This window comes from Limulus polyphemus, unplaced genomic scaffold (genome assembly GCF_000517525.1).
Source record: "Limulus polyphemus unplaced genomic scaffold, Limulus_polyphemus-2.1.2 Scaffold2224, whole genome shotgun sequence".
Taxonomy (NCBI): Eukaryota; Metazoa; Arthropoda; class Merostomata; order Xiphosura; family Limulidae; genus Limulus; species Limulus polyphemus.
This window is the reverse complement of record NW_013667834.1, coordinates 13,454-29,894: the sequence shown is the minus strand read 5'-3', so window position 1 is coordinate 29,894 and position 16,441 is coordinate 13,454. Positions and strand designations below refer to the sequence as shown.

The following is a 16,441-nucleotide window of genomic DNA, read 5'->3' as shown; positions in this document are numbered from 1 at the left end:
TATATATATATATATATATATATACATATATATATATATACATATAATTTAAGAGTTGTAGGAAGAACTTGTATATGTGGTTAGGAATATGAACAGTGTTTCAGGGTCACTTGCGTGTTCTTACCATCATCTATTTTCTCTACCACCTAAGTATGTTGTTATTATAACTCTTTTTAAGTATTCTCTCAAAATAAACTTTCATTCATCCCACACCCAGAAAAGTTTGGAAATTTATATAATATTACAAATATTCTATTATTATACTGCAAAACTTGTGTTCCATTAACAAAACCACTACAATTTAGTTTGTGTAGCTACTTGAACTCTACTCATTGAAAAGTTATGTAATTAAGATAATACAGAAGGTTATAAATCATGAAAAACCACCATAACTTTGTTCGTGTCATTGAAATAAAGTTATATCTATGATTCATTGTCCTATCAGGCTTCGTGATTACCAAAAAAAAATATGATGTTTCAGAACAGTAAGTTTCTCAATTTATTCAACTTTCAATTGCAACAACGAACAAGATGCACAACACTAACAAGTGCTTGTATTACACAGTATATCCAAGGTAAGTAACCATTCTGCTTGATTTAGTACTCTCTCAAAGCTGCAGGAAAGACATACTATCAAAACATAGCAATGTGTTACAAAAATCAATGGTCGCATCTTAAAAGAGAGGTTACGAGTTACAGGTGTGAAATCCAGAATATAAAATGTTTAATTATAAGTCTCATAAAGATATATAAATATATAGCCACAAAACTATTATTTCACTAAAACCAGTTTAATATACTTTCACTATAAAAACCACTTTAGCACCAAGTCTCATGTTAAAAGTACAATTTCAATAAAATCCCAATAAGTTTTAATCATGTAATTAATATATTTTTATTCATATATATGTATATATGAATTATGCACCAAATACACTGACTGCCAGGTGAGAAATCTAATAGATTTCAATTACATAATGTTGAAATTTTATTCATCTTGAGAATGACAGTCATTAGAATGTCATTAAATACTATTGAGCCATTTTGAACCTATAGCCATACATCAGTATTCTTTTAGTTTTCCGATGTACTGATCTATAACATTACTTACTTTTAGACAGTTTGATCTATGTAGTTATTTATCAATTGATCAGTTCTTATTTATTTATGCCAGTTAGAAATTCAAATATAATTTTTTTCAACTGATCAATATTTGTATTCTGTTAACTTTTGGTTGAATCATGATTTTAGTATCTTCAGATATTGTTTCAGTTAATCTATGTCTAAATTCACTATTTGTTACAACTGTAGTTACTTTTAGTTTATGAACCTTTTTAATATCAAGATTATTCTAAACAACAGTGTCAACTGATTAGCCTTAATATCAAACATACATTAAATACTTTTAGATTCTTATATCATGACTTATCTTTGGCTGCATTTAAGTTTTCATCTCCTCACTTCTTTACACATGTATGCCACCATGGTTCATCTATAAATGAAATGGTGCTTACTTTTGTTTTAACCTTGTAATTTTAGTAACACAGTTGAATTTGATTACTGTTTTATGTACTAGCCCCAAAGAAGCTGCAAAATCAAAAACATTGGTTAAATTAAGTTCTCTTATAAATATCTGGAGTGTAAAGGTGTTTTTTCTTCTGACTTTATTATAAAAATGTGTTAACCCCTCCAGTATGCACTACAAATTTTGAAAGACAACTGTAATGGATTCACAATGAGTTAAAACAATTGACACTAACTTCACTCCATTTAGATCAACAAATTTTAGTATTTGACACAAAAGCAACTCTGTAAACTTTCAACAAATCCTTATATATGATAAAAATTGGTACAGCATTTATTTCAGTGTCTAAATTTTTATATCACAGATGATCAAAACATCAGATCATATCTGACTACAGTAACTTGAATTGAAATTGGACATACTTTTACATAAAGCAGAAAATAACAACATGAAATCAACAAGAATGCAAAATTATGTTATTTTTAATCTGGCTAAAGCATTTCAGCATAATTACCATTTCTTAAGGAGAGGTCAAATAGAGGTGAAACATCAGTCTGTAACTCATTCGTCACATGGTTATAGATCACGTAAACATTCATATTTATGGAAACAAACAGAACAATAGATACAAATATCACTAAAAATTACTGAACGACATATATATATATATGTGTGGATGACAAGACAAAAACAATGATCCAGCCATGTATGTAAGAGTTCTTTCACCTAACCTTTAATTTCTCCAGTGGCCAGATTCTGATGTGTGTGTGTGTATCATATACAAAGAAAAAAGTTATATTTTGATAAAATTTTACCACCAAATGAAGTCTAAAATACATGAACACTTCACTACTAGTCTTCACAAAATATTATACAAATTCACCTGTATCAAACTGGCTTCAAGCTGGATGAATGTGCCTTGTACGTCTTCTAATATTACATACCATCACTTTGTAAAATACAATGTGTCTGCTGAAATTCTCTTGTGCGTTTTCGTTACATTCCAGAGTTCAAAGTAAACAGTTTAGCTTAATCACAACCTTTTAGATAAATTTATCTTAAAAAATTAGACATTAATCATTCAAGGCCTGTGGATGGAATGAAAAGTGTCTTTCACTTTTGTCTTTTCTCATTTTCAAAATATATTTTCTTCCTATAATATCCTTCTTCTTTATGTAAATACACCAAAAGATTAAAACTTGGTGAAAACTGTTTACACCAAGTAGAGAACCAACAAGTAGTTTTGTTGTTCTCTTGTTATTCATTTCTTTCCAATGAATTAAAAAATTATATTTTTATGTTATTTGAGAGCATTCACAATTTTATGAGAAAAATACACAATGTTCATGACCCAAATGTATCAGTTTGATACACAAAATTCAATGGCTCCTCACAGACTGTAGAAGAGCCCAGAGAAAAACTGAACAATGAGCCAAAACTAACAAGGATAAATTACTACCAACAGATGACCAAAGATTCAGAAAATGTACTGATCAGAGATTTCTTACTCAACACAGTAAAGCTCTTGAAGAGTGACTAACATTTCATGTAAAAAGAAAAAGATAATAATTCATCATTTGCTAATATTTCAATAATAATGATCATTGGTCATTTAAAGTTATGTCCTAGAAATTCTGTCTTCAAAAACCAAAAATACTAATCCAAGCTTAAGATGTTTTTTTACAAAACACGACTTTTAGTCACTCCAAAACATCCCAGATTTCAGCCAGAAAGGGTGGTAGTTTTTTGTTTTGAACCTTAAGTGAGAAACACATTTCAGAGTTCATGTTTCCCAGAGTTCTGAGTTCAGTCAGTACTGCCAACAGTTTGGCAAAATAATTTCTTCCTGGGGGTCGGTGGTTTTCAACATAAGCCTGCAGTGTATCCAAATAAAATTCTTGAATCTTCTCAACTTTTTTGGGTTCTACAAGGCTTGGTCTTTCTAACATAAGCATGGAAAAGATTTAGACAAGTTAGTCAAGTATCTTATAAGTTAACCAAACAACATAATGCTGAGTTTTACTGTAAAATAGGAGACAACTGCCTATTAGAAAAACACTTATAGAAATATATTGGTGACTATACAAACTAATTATGCAGCTTAAGTATAGAGCTGCATAATTAGATCACATAGCCACCAATATATTTCTCAAAGTGTTTCTCTAATAGGCAGTTGCCACCCAGTTCACAGTCAATGCAATAGGGATACTCTGTCTAAACAATTTATCAAAAACAACTTAATGATTTTTTAAGAAAAGAGCATTTACTATGTAATGTTAGCACTATCTATAGAAAAAGTAATGGAGAGATACATCATCTGAGACAATACAATCTGACATCACACTAGCAGCCAAATGAATATATAACTACTGAGATGGCTGCCTCTGAATCATTATAACAATATTAAACAAAAGATCAAATCTACTATATAAAGGTGAAAAGCTGTTTGTCTGTCACGCAGATATCTCAGCCATTGCAGTACCGATCGACACAACACATGCACAAAATAAGATGCCGCTTTCTGCCACAACAAGCAACTTTGTATTTTTAAAATTCTGCAAGCTATGTATATATATATATATAAAATGGATGATGCACTACTTTGGGCATATAATTAGAATTGAGGGTAGTCAGGTAAAGACTGTGATGAGTAATAAAATCAAATCGGGTATATTCGCACTCCATGCTTGGTATTGCTGGCACACAAAAATCATTATCTAAAATTTCTAATTATATTTACTTGGTTGTCAAGAAGACACATTGACGCAACATCAATAAATTTTGTCCAGTGGGAACCCTTGACTAAATCATAATAAGATTCACTCCCTTTATCATCACAATTAATAATTTGCAGGGTCATACAGTTGACCAAATAGGAATATGTTTTTGAGAATCAGTTTTTTGCATGTTTCAGTCTATAAGGATTTATCAAGAAGGAAATTTGAACATAACTTAAAAACACACAGAAGTCAAAATGCTAATCAAGCAATACTTAAAGGAAATGACCAAGTATATATAAAAATGTTTTTGTGAAATACTAGAAACAGGATAGTTTATAAAACATTTATTTATATATAATTTGAGAAAAAACATTAATCGTTTCCCATCATATGATGGGCATTCAGCTTGTATAAATAAATAAATAAATAAATATATATATATGTTAGTTTTCAATTATGAATTATCAGTTAGACAGACTTAAATAATTCAATTGATATCGTACAGTATTTCATATTAACAAAATATTTAAAAAATTTTTATATCATAAAACTAATTTGATACTAATACTACCATTCGTTTGTTTTCCATTCCTAGCATCTTTCCCTCATAAATAATGTAGCTAAACAACAACACTATAAAAATAGTAGATCTGTTGTAAGACTTTAGAATTCTCTGTTTATGTGTGAGTGTGTACAGGTAAATATATATTACGGCCACTTACTTTCCCATAGCAGGCTATAGGTGATGGATGGTAATTTTAGATGCCACTTTCATATATCTGCTCCTAATGTATGCTTTCTAATTCCATTACAAAAGTAAGACTTATGTAAATAGCCCTAATCTGGAAAATGTTGTATAAATCATATTTATGTAGATATTGTAGTTTTTATCTAATTTTATCTGTATGTTCTTTATGTGTGATGCTATTGTTTGAATTTTGAAAAATCCCCCAAGGAAAGGAAACACTGTTATGTAGATTTATTACACTTATCTCAATGTTAAATGAAATATGTATGTTCCATATGTTATTGTTTATTTTAGTAGTATATACATCAACCTAGTCATCACAGGTTTGATTATGATTTCAACACAAGCAAGACCAATAAGAAAGCTGTAAGGCAAATGTCTGAAGAAAAATCCTACATATTACCCCCATCAGGCAAATTTTAGCAATCCATTTTTATTTCTTTCCTTCAATAAGAATCACTATCCTTTCACAACTACTGCAGAAAGTAGAAGAACCCTGACTTGAGCACCCATATCTGTTCCTTACATTCTAATTTCATTTCATACATTTGGCTGGTAATGGAGGTTAAGTTCTGTAGATGGTGTAGATCTCCAACACTGTATGTGTTTGTCCTACTTCTGCAGTTACCTGAGTATGTGATACTATTTATTTATGATCTGGTTGTTTGAAATTCTTTATACCTACGTTTTCTTCTTTAAATATTCTGAAACCAAAGGTAAAATAATTTATTAGTCTAATTTTAAATTATGAAACCAACAGAAAAAGCATTATCCACCACTCTTTTTGTCTCCAAAATAATAACTCTCACAACCTACATTCAGAATCTTTAATTTTTTTTTTAAAGTCAAAATTTTAATAACTGAGACATGAATTTTTTTTTACCACAGACATGAACTATAAAGCAATATACAGTAGTTGTTAATATTTCAGTGTCTTGGTAAACTCTCCCCATTTACTCTGCTGGAAATCCTCGTACCAGATAATACTACAGTGGTATCAGTAGAGGTTTAGATTCCGTATCTCAACTTGACTGTCCACTAAAATTAGTTTTGAATGTTTTTATATTTTATCACACACACACACACAAACATTTGAATTTTGAGACAAAATGTATAATAAAATAAAAAATTTTCTCATAATTTAATTTTTTTTTTTCCTAATATGAAAATTACCTTCTCAAGAATGATACTTTTCTTAACTTTGTTCAAACAGTATGTTACCAAACAACAGATTGGTTTTTGACTCAAAACTTGAATGAACCTCATACAAAACTAACAGATTACCCGAGAAGATGACGATAGCAGTAAGTAAAGCATATTCTGCATTATCCACCTTCATCATACACATGTGACGACAGAAATTAAATAGGGCATCAGCAGAATCTCCAACACTGGCACTACGATAATTTTCTCTGGTGTAAGGCTGGTTGTTGGCAAAGACAATAGAATCTGTTTGGCTGTCATATTTTCTAGCTGTCCTGAGCATCATTACTTCACTGGAACAGGCCTAAACAGTCCATAATATAAATTCAGAGCCAATTTACTTTAAATCAAGCCAAGATTACACGTGTATAGACTGATAGTGTAACAGGTAAAAATACTGTATCTTAAAAGCAGTATAAATAATAATAATAAGTAATAGCAAGTTCAATTTGTTTACATTTCAGATATTAGTGTAAGTATTTTTTGGGTTGAAATATTTTCTGTATTTTCAAACAAGTTATTTCTGTACAAAAGATTAATTTTTTTGTTAACTCCTAAACAAGTTCTAATGTTTAAAAAATCAATTTTTTAAATTGAATCAAAACATTATCCTCTTTTCCTTGGATTAGTAAATTGAATAAAAGTGACTGAAATATGATCTTATTTTTCCACACTCATTACATGAGAGATTAATCAAAGTAACGATGATTTAATTTCTTCATACAGCTAAATTCACTGTAAATTTTCAGTGCCTATACTACTGAAAACATTAGGGTCAACTATTATTATATACAACCAGAAGCTGTAAGAAAGAGTTACTAATTGTAGATAATGAGATGTACCATACCAACAAAAGAAAAAAGAAGAATTATAAAAATATAGACATTTATTTCACTGACAATAGTACATGTTACAGTAAAAGCAACTTTAATGTCAAAAACACTTTAAATAAAAATTTAATTTATTTTATATTTAATTTTTCACATCTAATTAATCAAAACCCAGTTAGTACCATAACATTTGTTTATAACTTTATTCTAATTCAAGCTCATCAAAGGGAAAAAAAAACATGTAAAACTGAAACAACAGAAGTTCATTAAGACCATAATAAAAATAAGCTCTGAAACAGAGGCATAGCCAGAGTATAAAAAAATATGGGTCACCACTCGTTTTTAGTTCTAAAACCATTTGTAACAAGTGCATCAGGAATGGAGAAAGGATTTCAGTATACAGTAGATTATGATCTTGCTTTTTACGTGATTGGCTTATCTTTTTTGTGCTGTTTTCAATTAAGCTCACAGTAATACTGCTTTATATATTTATTCAGCACCTAACGGTTGGCTGGTTTGTTTGATTTAGTTTTAGTTGAAAGAAAATTAATAAGTAATTTTATGACATGCATAGGTTGTTTAATACATTATTTCAGTGACATTCACCTTGTAATGATAATTACCAAATTGTTGAATATAAAATGCAAACATTTGTAAGTTTCAAATGGCAAAATTTGATTATTTACACAAATATCTTGCTTTATTTCATTTTAAGCTCATGGTGAATAATCATCCATGCCTGTGTCACAAATATCTGTTAAAAGACAAAACCTCTACAAGCTGAACTGTGCAGATATCGTTCAAAACTGGTGCCTCAACAGTATAATATGTGATTAGATTTTAAGGCATCGGGCATCATAGACACTATTACAGAGACACCACTGGTAACTATAGTTAACAAGCCTTATGTAGAATCTATTAATATATGCATAACAACCAATAAGATTCACTTTGTCTGCAATGTACTAACTAACTCCAAGGCAAAAAAAATGACAACATAAATTTATTACAGTATGTCGTTTTTAGCTTGTACCTAGACAAAGCTATAATAAGGCATGTATCAGTGCACACTTGTTACAAACATGCATGCATTATTCTCTTTTTAATAGAAAGTGACAAAAATGACATCGTAGAGCATATTTTCAAATAATATGTAAGGAATGCTTTTCCTTACAGGCAACATGGGTCTTTCTTTTTTGTACTTTTCCAAATACGTCAAATCATAGCTAGAAAATATTTTTTTGTCTCTTAAAAAATGTGTGCACCCAGGAACCCAGCCTGTCTACACCTATGGCATGAAGATTCATTTGTAGGATGTGAATAAGTCAAATTCACCCAAAAGAAGAAGCACTCTGAAACAAAAATAATACTATGTTTCAATGACATAACTGAAAACAAAAATGTACAATGGCATGGCATTTCATACTAATGCTATTTGCCTTAGGTCAGCTTTTATGTATTTCAAACATCATTTGAATGTTAAACAGGACAGAAACGTGAAACAATCTGTATAAGAACATCAGCCAATCTCTTCTAGAACTGACTCCGCTTGGAACTATATTGAAGTTGAAACTCTGCTAGGATTTCCCAGAATGCTATGTAAGGCAATGTTTATGACATACTCCATTAACAAGAAGGGAAAATGAGTGTTTAAACTTTTCTATCTTCAACAATCAGGACATCTAACTGTGACTTGCTCAACAGGTTAACCAGCAGCAGGCCAAGTGCCAGGACAAACCTATGAATGTGGTGTGATAAACCCTAAAAGCAGGATTAAGGTGTTCACATAGAAATGTCCGAGTGTTTAAACTTTTCTATCTTCAACAATCAGGACATCTAACTGTGACTTGCTCAACAGGTTAACCAGCAGCAGGCCAAGTGCCAGGACAAACCTATGAATGTGGTGTGATAAACCCTAAAAGCAGGATTAAGGTGTTCACATAGAAATGTCTGAGTACATACATTTATATTGTTATCTCAAAACAAAAAATACATGAACACCTGAGTAAAAATATCTAAATTTTCAAAGGGTTATATACAGCCAATATTTGGATACTACATAGTAAGCTACAGACTTTCAAGTGGTTTTGATATCCACAGTGAGCAAAGCACACATATTCCATTGTATAACTTCACTCTTAACAACAACCATCCAAATGTTGAGTAATTGAATTAAGTAACATATGGAGATATAAGAATATTGAAGTACAATATCTTAACTGAAGATTAAGTTCATAAATCCAATACAACATTGGGTGGAACTTCCAATCCTTTTGTGTCTTGTAATTTGTCCAACAAAACAATTAATTGCTGCTGTGGACACGATCATATTTCTACATTAACTGTGCCATACGCATTCAAGGAAAAAATGTAAACAATGTAGCTGTTAAACCTATCTGAGTCTAATGATCGAAAGCCCACGAAACATGATGAATTTGTCAAACCTTGCTGTTTAATATGTTTTTTTAAATTTTGTGCAAAGCTACACGAGGGGTATCTGCGCTAGCAATCCCTAATTTAGCAGTGTAAGACTAGAGGGAAGGCAGCTAGTCATCACCACTCACCACCAACTCTTGGGCTACTCTTTTACCAATGAATAGTAGGATTGACCGTCACATTATAACACCCCCCCACAGCTGAAAGAGCGAGCATGTTTGCGAGTCGAGCTCCCTAACCACCTGGCCGTGCTGCCCCATTTTTAATTTGTTAACTTTATCTGTTCAACAAACTAGAGTTGGTGGGTCAGGTACCATTTGATTTTTTTTTTTTTTTTTACTTTTTTCAGAAACTTCCTTACAATATTCTGGAAGGTTAATCTATATTTGCATCATTCAAACACTACCTCAAACAGTGACATCTAATGGCCAATTTTGGACTTCATGATTTTAAAAATTAAAGAAATAATTTTCATCCAAACAAATATGTGGTATTGTATAATTTGTATCTTTAGTATTTGTTTTCCATTTTAAAAATTAAATCAGAGTAAAGGCATTCCCTTTTGCCACCTCATCCCCCTTTTTTATAATAAACAGAACAAGTAACATATCCTATTTTGTTCAGTTTAAAACCAAAGAAAGGATTAAACCACAACCAATTTTACCTGTCTACTTTTAATTATAAAATTTAAATCTACCTTAATTTACAAACTATAAAAATTGTTTCTATCTATCTATCTACCTTCAAGAGTGTGATTTGATCTTCTTGTAGCAAGGTGTTGAACCCAGCAACACGTTTAGAAAATTCTACAATTAGCTGCACGGTGAGAATGGTGATTTCTGTTATATGTTGAAACCGCCGCAAACTGTCTTCTTCACTATCACCAGTTGGGAAGGTCTACAGTGAGAGAAATATAATATGATCAAGTCACAACTAACTGGTGTGAGTTACTTTGATAGAAGTGAACAATAACATTAAGAATGTGATGTATGTCTGGTCATTACTTTTCGATGTCATCATGAATGCCTGACTGCAAATGATTAATCAGATGTTCAAAGAAAATCATAAAGATTGTACCCAAAATCTGCTGGATTTTACAGTACTGAACACTAATGCTTTCCAACAAGGTTTACACCTTTGACAGATACAAGACATCAATTCATTGCAACTAAAACCACTACTTTAAGATATAATTAAAACTAATCCAAGTAAGTATTTCTATTCAAGCATGAAACTTTTTTTACAAGACCTGCATAAGAATCCACAGTGATGCATATATTCAAAGACAATTTTTTATGATTTTCTTAAATTTTTAAACCACCCTAGCACTATTAATAATCATGTATGGCCAAACTATATGCAACTAAACTACTGTTTCATAATCAAGAAAATAAGAGCAAGCTTAGACATCGATGCTTAAAGCTTATAACCATTTTATCTAAAAGCACATTACCTTTTTAAACACAGTACTTACAGAAATCTTTTTTAAATCTTCTTCTGATGGAGATTCAAATTCTTCTTGGAATATGACTAGTTTGTTAATAACCTCTTCTTGAGAAGAATCTAAAGGCTTTACCCCTAAATTTTCAATTTTCTCCTCTTTGACAAAGCAACTTCCTTCCTTTGTCGTGCTGTTTGGCTTGTCTTTTTCTCTGCAACCTTTTTTAGATTCCCTCTTTATAGCACACTGGTACTCTGGAACTACACCTTTTAATGAATAATTCACACAGATGTTAGTATATATTAATACACGATATTAAATAAACACAGTCCATTACATCTTAATACTCTTAAAACAGTGTTAAATATATGTTATTTGCATTATATGTTAGCACCAATTACTAGAAAAGCTGTTATTAAACACTATATATACATATCAACAATATTTAACACCTATTAATAATTATAATAAATAACCACAGTTTTGCATATGATAGACAACACATTTTTTAAGTTAAAACAATTACTATTTATTTGGCAGTATACAGAGGGTGCAATTTTGTGGGGAGAGGTGTATCTCCTCCCCCATATTTTGATTTCCAATGCCCTTTTTCTGAAAATTGTAAACATTTGATACTGCAAATCCCATTTTTTTACACAACCTTTATTTTAAGCTAATAATAGTGATGATTAATAATATTTTAAATTGGGTCTGTATCTACTGTATAACCCATTCCATAATTAATTCAGTTCTTTGTTTTGTACCAAGTGCTTGCATAACTGACAAAACACATCTGCGGGTGAAAATGCTAATATAAAATTGATAAACTTCCAACCCAATACAGATATGTAAAATTATAAGTCCCCTGAAATAAATAGGTTTACATATGCTATTTTGCTGTTTATCTGTTTTATTCTCCCACACCACTGGATATATTGAGTATACATTTCAAAAACTATTTTTTATTCAACTCAATTTACATAAATATACACAAGTATGAGTGAACTATTTTTAACATATAATGTTAAATATACAGATATTGAATATGATATTTCTAAACACCTCTTATATAGACTTATACATAAACTACCCAAGAAAATTAAGGAATATGATTTATAGCTAAGATTCAACCAACTGAATAACACAGCTGAAATTATTGTACAAGTTAGGAGCTCCATTTATTAACCAAACATAATTAATCACTTTTATTGGCAACTTATCACTAGCTATAACTCATTGAATGTGAGTATCTTCAAGTTCAAAGCAGTCAGAGACTAATCTATCTGAATGAACTAATCCAAAATATCTAAATTTGTTAAAATGAGACATTTTGCAAAGAGTCTGGGGACCTCCCTGGCATAATGCAATTTTCAGATCTGTGGAGTATACATCTAATGAATCACAAGAAGTCTTTATGGAGGTTCCTGTCATAGTCAGTGCAATGCCAAGCTCTCTAATTACATATGATGAGTTAAAGTACTGATTTACATGATGTCTAAAGAGGTTCCAGAAGCTTCCTATGGAATTTATATTAAGACTTATTCCTAGTCGATTCATGAACAGTATGGATTCTTGTTCAAGTTATCTTGACACTTTGATACCTGGTATTATCGTCTTGAATAAGAACATTGTTTGCAATTACATGACACATTCACATCCATTGTTAGACAGTCAAAGTTCTACTTTGAAACATTACCTAGTGTAATTTGTAACCACATCTTCATTGATTAAGAATGTAATTAACATCTAACAACAGCTGACATTATATGTACAGAATAATGCAAAATATGCATTAAAATTACCTGGAAATGAAACAGATTTGGAAGAACAAAATTAAACAAGAATTTCTGATTTGGTCTCTACAACCACAATAATTTAATTGTGAAATAAACAAAATAATTTAATATAAAAAACATCACACATTCCATTGCATTGATCCCACCATCCACTTCACAATGGTAAGGCTCTAAAGTGACAGGAAAGGAAACTTTACAGGTTGTTCCACGTAATAAACAAATTTAACTACTGAAATGATGAAAGCCCTTTAAAAGGTAAAGCAATTCCCACAAAAATAAAACAAATAAACAAGTGTATTTTATCATTTAAATGCTTCTACATTATTAGGGAATAGCACCTGTAAGGATTACACCAAGGTTAGAAATATTTTCTAAAGGTTTTTTTTCCCTCTACAATCATTCTGAATGAAAGTGACTCTGAAGTAATGTATAATACTTAATAGTTAAAAACTCTCAAAACAGAATAGTTTTTTCACAAACCAACAAAAGTGAGTAGTGTTTCAGCAACATCCATTCTTCAGGGAAATATCTGCAATGTAACTTACCTTGAATTATGTAAAACTTGGGAATTTGTTAATATGATTAATTTCATTAACACTTAATATCTATAATTCTTCATATAAACTCAGAGTTATAAAAATGCAAAATGATAACAGTATTCTCAGATCAGTTAATTCTTGCACACATGCCAAACGTAAGTTTGAACAAGGACATATCTAATCATGTATCTAATTTAAAATCTGAATCTATACAAGAAGGATGATCTGTGTGTCCACTTTTCATATCTACACTTTTTGACCAGTCTCAGCTAAACTTGTTATATACCTTAGTGCACCTGGAGAGTATCAGAGGGGGTTGTCATTTGGATCTGATCCCCCCCCCCCATACATATCACTTCCCATAGGCACCATTGTTTGTTTGCCTTTCACACTTTCAGATTTTATCTTATCTCAACCAAAGTTGGAAGGCACCTTTACAGCCCCTTAATCTGACCTTCCTATGCACCATCCAGGGACCATATGTCATTGTTTAGATCTCTGTCAAACTTCAGAGGCACCCTTAGGGCAACCCAGTGAGTGAAATGTGGAGGGGTCAGCATTTGAAACTGTCCTCCTATTTCACATCCTGAAGACCTTATCTTATGTCTTCCTTGTGCTTTGAACAAGTATATGTCACCTAGTGTCTACTAAATTTGCTCAAATATACACCTTTCACAAGAACATGCCAATTTTTAATCTTCTTTGTATATTATAAATTTCCCAAATGTTTTTGTTTTCAAATTTCCAACATTACAGCTTGTTTCAAATGTTTTGCATTTTTCTTCAGCTTTCATTTCAATTTAGGACCTCATTCCTCTCTATCTCTGTTTTTGTGCGTGCGTCTTAAACTGAACTTTCTATGATTACAAATCTATCTTTCTTCATGCTTACACAATGACTTACATTCTGGCCTCATTCCAACACCGAGACATTTCTTCATTCGACACTCTTGACACTTCCTTCTCATGTACATGTCAATCTCGCAGTTATTTCCATATTTACACTGATAAACAGCATTCTTGTTAATACTTCTTCTGAAGAATCCTATAATATGTAAAGAACAAGCATGATAATTAGAACTCTAGTATCAGGATAATGACATAACATACCCAGTTGTAAATCTATAAAGCTTTTCAACATATGATTTGATAAAATACCTCTGTGCAGTAACGTAGATACTTTGTGATTACTGTTGTAGCTACGTTCAGTAAGTTTAACCAACAGACATAATCAGATGATGTCACTGTTTAGTATAGTTTTATTGGTCTGTATTGTTATGTCCATCAAAAAACTTCCCAATTGTTAGGGACACAAATGCATCTCACTCAGGAGAAACAAATCAGAACCAAAGTGGGATTATCTATCATGTAACAGATATAGTAATCAGCTGCTTGTTGCTTACATGACTTGATTAGCAATAAGAAACCAAGAAAACCATTACAGGCTAGCAAGAATGATTACAAACATTGTGAGGTAGCAATTTCTATTTTATTTTCATTTATGACTTTGTTTATTGTTTACATATCTTCCTTTCTAGCATTTGGTTTAACATAATCCTACTTACCTTAAAACTAGCTCACTTGCCTCCTAGTATCATGATAAACATTAAACGATTGATTTTTACATTAAGACACCAACACAAGGTTACCCTAATGGTGACATATGGGTAGTTCATAAATTAAGTAAAACAAATGTTAAGTAGTTAGTCATGTAACATGTAGTCTCATTATTCGCCTAGACAAAAAGCTTTAAAACTTGAAGTTAGACTTAGAAGGACAAAAGAGGTGTTATGTTAGAAATTTATGAAACTGATATACAAGATATTTGGTTTGTTGAAATATATTACTGCAAATACTCAATCTTCTATTTGTAACTTAACATTACTTCTTTAAAAAAGTATCTAATGTCATTATTGTGAATAATGTTACAAACAAGTTTTTCTTTTGATTCTTTTTTCATGATTAGTTTTATTGCTGTCATTATTTTGTGATTTTGATACTAATAATTGCTTTATATATTTCTTGGATATTGGTGTTTGTATTTAGAGATGAAGTTGTTTACTTACAAAGTCCTAGTCAGGATCTCTTCTATTATTGTTTATTATTTTGTAAAACTTTTATTGTGTTTTATAACTATCCTAAAGTTTTGTATCATGTAGTAATTTTGTGTTTTCATCATACAATATTAGTGTCTAATATTTTTCAACTGCTTTGAAAGAGGTCATAAGTAGTTATCACAGAAAGACAAAACAAAACCTCTTACAGAACTGGCTGAGAACATAGAACAATTCTAATTTATCACCACTAGAAGCATCATAAAATTTTATGGGGACATGGTAAATTCAACAAAGTCATTCCAGATAAAGGCATGTAACTACAGCAAGGTACTACTTTGAAAGATTTGTTTAAATTGCCATGGATGTAGAACCTGAAAAAATCTCTGACAGATGAGGAGAATCTTTAGAACAGCAAATACTAACTTGTCTTCTTGCTCCAAATGTTGTATAAGTGAAGTGGGTGTATTAACCAGCAAAAAAAACTCACTGTTGCAGCTGGCAAGAGCATTATATACATGACTACAATAATAACAAAACAAAAAAAGACAACTAAAGGCTCTACCTGAAGAGTTGTAAGATTTGTCCTGGAAGCTGCTAGAACATACCAAAAAAAAAAACAACACATAGTTTAAGCCATCACCTACCACTTCTAGTGATGAACTACAGGTTACACTGCAAGGCCTCATGTTTACTTCTAGAAATGAATGTGCCATTTGCACTTATTTCTGGTTGTTCTAATGATGATGTTGAGTCTAAACAAATCTGTAAGTCTATTTTTAAAAAATGTATTTAACAATGGGTTTCCCATTTGAAGCTGGCCTATAATTTCATTGTACAGGTCACTGGTTAGGCCACATTTGGAATATTGTGTTCAGTCTTGGGCTCTTTACCTAAGGAAAGACATTGAGTTGTTGGAAATGGTTACCAGAATGGTGCCTGGGATGGAGGAGTTGTCATACAAGGAGATGCTGACATCTCTCAAATTGTTTTCTCTTGAAAAAAGAAGATTTAGGGGGAATCTGATTGAGGTGTTTAAGATTGTAAAGGGAATTGATAGTGTTGATGCTTCATCTTTTTTTCATATTTAACAATGAGAATAGTAGGACTAGGTGACACAAATATAAATTTTGGCAGGGTAGGAGTCATC

General features: G+C 31.1%; 1 protein-coding gene across 1 annotated transcript; it reads right to left on the bottom strand.

Annotated features, from left to right (window-relative positions):
* Positions 1-486: 486 nt before the first annotated feature.
* LOC106466327 (ecdysone receptor-like) lies at positions 487-14,282 on the bottom strand (the record flags this gene model as incomplete). Its single annotated transcript, XM_013926603.2, has 5 exons — positions 487-3,467; positions 6,278-6,500; positions 10,204-10,359; positions 10,937-11,169; positions 14,142-14,282. Coding segments are annotated over 5 exons (995 nt in total), but the record flags the coding sequence as incomplete, so codon positions are not given.
* Between the last annotated feature and the right edge of the window lie 2,159 nt (positions 14,283-16,441).